The sequence below is a fragment of the Elephantulus edwardii genome, unplaced genomic scaffold, assembly GCF_000299155.1.
Source record: "Elephantulus edwardii isolate Elephantulus edwardi_28Jun2011 unplaced genomic scaffold, EleEdw1.0 scaffold00342, whole genome shotgun sequence".
NCBI classification, from domain to species: Eukaryota; Metazoa; Chordata; class Mammalia; order Macroscelidea; family Macroscelididae; genus Elephantulus; species Elephantulus edwardii.
This window is the reverse complement of record NW_006400092.1, coordinates 2,086,298-2,091,751: the sequence shown is the minus strand read 5'-3', so window position 1 is coordinate 2,091,751 and position 5,454 is coordinate 2,086,298. Positions and strand designations below refer to the sequence as shown.

The 5,454-nt window shown below is 36.8% G+C and overlaps 1 protein-coding gene across 1 annotated transcript in view; it reads right to left on the bottom strand.

The window, feature by feature from the left end:
• Nucleotides 1-5,214: 5,214 nt before the first annotated feature.
• AICDA (activation-induced cytidine deaminase) overlaps nt 5,215-5,454 on the bottom strand; it is a 32,981-nt gene continuing 32,741 nt past the window's right edge. Inside the window, exon 5 of the mRNA XM_006901765.1 lies at nt 5,215-5,268. Coding sequence (XP_006901827.1) covers nt 5,215-5,268 — 54 coding nt within the window. The remainder of the gene's footprint in view (nt 5,269-5,454) is intronic.

The window sequence follows — 5,454 nt, the reverse complement described above, 5'->3', positions numbered from 1 at the left end:
CTTTCCCAATGCAATTGGTCTCCTGATTTCCTGGCTACTGTTACCAAGAGCGTTGACTGTGGAGCCAAGTAAATTAAAACTGTTAACTATCTCAATCTCCTCACCATCCATGCTGATGCTGCCAATTCTTAGATACTTAAAGAAATACCCACCTAATCCTCACTGCTAGATTTACTCCCTTTGGTTTACCAAATTCTTTCATCCAAACCCCAAATTCACTACCATCAAGTCAAGTGTGACTCATAGCAATGATGTAGAATACAGTAGAAGTTGCCCAGAGGGTGTCCACTCTGCTTCATCTTCTTCCTGTGGAGAAGCTGGTGGGTTTGACCTGCTGACCTTTCAGTTAGTGGCCGAATACCTTAGCCAAAGCACCACCAGGTTCCTTCTCACAGCTTTAAAGTTATAGAGTATTTTATATTATGTGAACATTTAAATACATGGTAACGAAAAACCTGTTGAGCCCCAGTATTTAAGTAGTATTTGTTTTAGTTATATATTTTTAACCACTAAAAGTTACAAGTTCTAATTTTTAACAAAAATGAGTGAAAGGATTCCTGGTGGCACAGTAGTTAAAACGTTCAGTTGCTGAAAGTGGAACTCACCAACAACTGTTTGGGAAAAAGATGAGGCAGCCTGTGTCCATAAAGTTTTATATTCTTAAAACCCTGAGATTGTAAGTAAACCAGTATAAAATAAAATTTTCATTTAAAAAAACAACAAAACCCAAGAGGCAATTCTCTTCCGCCCTGTAGCATGCCAGTGAGTCTGGATCAACTTGACAGCAGTCAAATTGGTTTTCTTGGGGTGAAAAATTAATGTTTACCTTTTCCATGTTTTTCCTTCCATCTCACTGTTTTTCCTAGATATTGTCATGACTAGTCATTTGGAATTTACTCCTGCAGTACTTTTATTAAGAATGTATGTATTTTTATATTCATATGCATATAAATACTTCTTGTTCAGTTGCTACATACCATTACTATTTATGGTTAATCTCTAATAGTCTGCAAAGTATATTTATCATTTCATTATTGATATAGCTTTAGGTTACTTTTAGTTTCTCCATAGTAGGCATAATGCTGGAAGGAATATCCACTTGTCACATGAGAAATACTTCTGCAGACTATGGTTCTAGAAATAGAATTTCTAGGTTAAAGGAGCATTGTATCAATTGGCTTTCCCATCAAAAGTATATGGAATTGACCCTTCCCAGTAGTATCATCAGTCTCTCTTTAGTATTTCAATTTCCTCTGCCCAGATCTTCCTTACATGCTATTCAACTCACAGTAATGTATTCATTCTAGAGATACAAAGCACTGTATTACTTACTTGTCATTAAGTGATATAGTGACTAGCCACTTGTCAAATTGCATTATATTTATAATAAATACCCTGACACTAGACCAAATGGAAATAAAAATTTAAAAATTAGGTGTTTGATTTGTAACCTTCATAAACTGAACATTAATTTAAATTTCAAAATCCTGTAAGTAGTGCTTTCTGTTAAAAAAAAAGCACTTCTAATTCCTGGTTTTCAATCTCCATACACATTCCATTTTGTAACATTTTGAAGCTCCTCTCATATACTTTGGGCACATGGCCAGGAGGGACCGGTCCTTGGAGAAGGACATCATATTTGGAAGGGTGGAGGGAGTGTAAGCGGGAGGAAAAGACCCCCGGATTAGATGAATTGTATAGTAACTGGGGCAGTGGGGATTGGTGTGTTAAAATCAGTGAGCCTGGCTCAGGATAAGGCAGGCTTCAGAGCTGCTGTACATGGGGTTGCTAGGGGTCACAAGCCACTCGATGGCACATAACACAACATTAATTACAATACTCACAATGGAATCCCACTTCTTCCCCACAATTCTCCCACTTCCTCTCTGTAATTCTTGTTTCCATTAATCTTTCTGTCTTTTCCCTTCCTTCCTTTGGGATAAGTGTCCTTCTGGCCTGATAATCGTGGTTTATTCTAAGAAGTTCTTGTTCCCCTGGTGTTATGAGTCACCTCAAAAGCCTGTATATTGTTTGGCTGAAAGTTGAGTCCTGGAGGTTAATTTTGCCCAGGTTCAAAGGGTCACTAAGGCCTACAGTCTCAAGGGTTCCACCAGTCTTCATCAGACCAGTAACAATGACCTTATATTTATGGTTTTTAGTTTTGTTCCACATTTCCCCCCATTCTAGCCAGGATTTGCTACTGTGATCCCTTTGAGAATGGTCAGCGGGAGCAGTTGCTCCTTTTAACCAACAGAGGGAGTGTTTGGTATTTTGGATTACACAATGATCCTGCTTTTTGTCTGTTTAAAGAAATTTAATCTCCTTGTTTTTCTCATTTATCATAGTATCAGAGAACTTTAGGTGAAGATAGTATCCTATGAGGTTTTTAATTGGTAGAGACATCCGTTTTCATTCTTCTTCAAATGGAGATGGGGGAAAGTACATAAAAGTCAAGAAATATTTAGAACATAAAGTCTATGTAATTGGCTATGAGGACAGAGGGTGATGTCAGGTGTGATTTGGGGGCTTGCAAACAGGAGGTCGGTGGTTCCATTCACTGAAACATTGCCAGCTTTGTCTTGATTATCTTTGAAATATTACCAAGAATATTTGCAGGGTTAACATTACCATATTCATTATACAGATGGAACACTACATTTTTAGTGAGGCATGATGTCTCCTGGAACTAGGACCTAAATTCATATTTTCTCAACTCCGAAGTAAAAAATGACTTTTACTCACTTCATTGCAGTCAAGTCAGAGCCAATTCCTAGCTGACCTTGCAGTGGGTTTTCTGAGGCTGTAAATGCATGGAAGGAGATTGTTCATCCTTCTGCAGCAGAACAGCTGGTAGATTCGAACCACTAGATGGGCACCATCTTTGTGCTGGCAGTGCTGTTGCTGTTTTGTTGTTGTTGTTTTTATGTGCTATCCAGTCGCTTGCGATTCATAGCGACCCGATGTACAAGAGCCCTAAACGCTGCTCTATCCTGTGCCAACCTCACCATCTCTGACACATTCTTTCCCACCATCCCAATCACAGAATCAGTCCTTCTCATCTAGGGTCTTCCTCTCCTGTGCTGTAAACTAGGCCACCAGAGCTCTCTAGGAGACTCCTAAGTAATGAAGAAAAGAGATCACACACACACATACACACCTTCCTAGCATATGCTGTAAAGAGAGAACAAGGTGGAACAATCAATTCCTGCATGATTTACAGTCTCAGAAACCCAAATGAGGATCAGCTTTGAGTCAGTTCAGATTCAACAGCAACAGGCTGAGTCCTCAAATGACTTTTTTACTTTATCTTTTAATAAATCACTTTAAAAAATCTTATTCAGTATTTTATATTACTTAAACTTGCTGAATTACTAACCTTTTATTCAGTTTATTGAAAATGAGCCAGAATCAATATTTGTTTGGGCAAAATTTAATAAAAATAGAGAATAGCTTCAAGTGATACTTTTTAACATTACTATAATGAAGAGACTATGATACAATTATACATGTTGTTATTAGAATAATTTCTAAAGGTATAAAAGTATAAAATATTATTAGGATTCAATTTCAATAGATCAGAAAAGGAAATTACCATAGCAAAAATATCATTAGGCATTATATAACAATATAAAACATGAATGCATGAGATAAGGATTTTTTTTTCCTATTTTGTGCTTTCAAAAACTCACTCAAAGGATGATTAAAATAACATTGTCCTACATGCAACCTTCATTTCAAAGACTGCTAGGGAATATTTGCACTAGGATATAGTTATTCTGAATATCTTCCTCATGGTCAGGTATGGTCATTAAAAACTATTCTATGCCAGCTTTTTTAGGTAAAAGACTCCCAAAGCTATCTGGGGGGAAAACACCATTTACTTGCAATAGTCTCTCATCCTCCCCTTTGAAATACTCAGTCTTTCACACACACACACACACCCCACTCCATTATACAGTTAATATTTCAATGGGAAAAGCATCTTTCCCTCACAAATACAAGGTAAGAAACCTAAATCTGATTAACACAGCTAAGACCAAAAAGGATCACAATAACAAAGATATTTTTCTCTTAACATTCAATCAGCTCGCTTCCAACATTATGTGGGGTGTTTGTTGTTTCTAAAACCATGGGCTTCTTTAAAAAGATCCATTGCCAGAATATTATTACTCAAGGTTATCAATTTGGTAAAGTTCTTTAGTCCTCATCTCTTGTAACATATTTTATTAAAACAGTATAAGGTGACTATGTACAGACCAAAAACCCAAAACAAAATAAAGATCCACTATGTACAAGCCATTCATTTCTATTTGACCATTTGTTAATAATTTGTATTCTTATCCCAAATATGTTGAATCAAAATCAACATTTTAATAATATACTCAAGTGATTCTTATGTATACATATGTTATTGTTGTTAGGGGCCTTCAAGTCAACAATGACTCATAGCAACTATATGAACAATGGATCTGAGCCCTGCACTATCCTGAGACATACTTGTCATATCTGATATACTTGAGCCCATTTAAAATACAAATTCTGATTCAGTATACCTGGAATACAAATGTCAATTCTCAGTAGGGAGTTAAACCTAAAATAAACTAGTCCAAAGCCCGGGCACAACTGTTACAGAGGATATACTTGGAACTTAATGCTTTGGAAAGGCATTTTGGGAGTAACACTGTCCAGACTTTAATTAGGAGATCCTACAGTCCAGACTTTGATTAGGAGATCCTACACATTATGTCCTAATGGACGTGTTTGTTATTTGAAACTGGAACCCCAAAGGGATTCTAATGGAGCACTTAATATTAACTAGATATTCATATAGTTGAAATTCATGAGTCAAATAATAAAAAAATATTGATTACCAAAATAGATCACCTTCTCACTTTGATTTTAAGTATCTACCTTGTGTGGTCTTTCACCCTTAGGCAGGCTGAATCAGAAGCATTGAGAGCAACTTTGACGCATAACCATGTCCTCAAGTCTTGCAGTTCTATTTTTTCCCACTAGAGGACAATGTTGCATCAAAACCTGCACCAATTTCAGCCTTAACTAGGTGGTCTTATGTTCCTTCTCTATCTTCAAGAATATGAATACTTTTATGTTAACTTGAAGAAAGTGAGACTTGCAGTCAAAAAAGCAGAGGACTTGAAAGATTGTTCTTTCATTGACTTTTTTCAGCAGAGATGTGACCTTCTGAGGCTAGTATCAAAGTCCCAACATGTGAAATGCATCTCGTAAGTCATCAACTTCATACAGGGGCTGCAGAAAAAGAGACATAAATTGGGTGGAGAGCTTAAAAAACTGACGATGTGCAGGGAAGGGCAAAATGGAGAATGTGAGATTTTTAAAGAAAATTGGGAAAGAGCAGAAAAGACAGTATGTGAAGAAGAAAGTATTCTGAGCAGGTGGAAAATGATCCTGAGGCAGGACTATAATGGGGGGGGG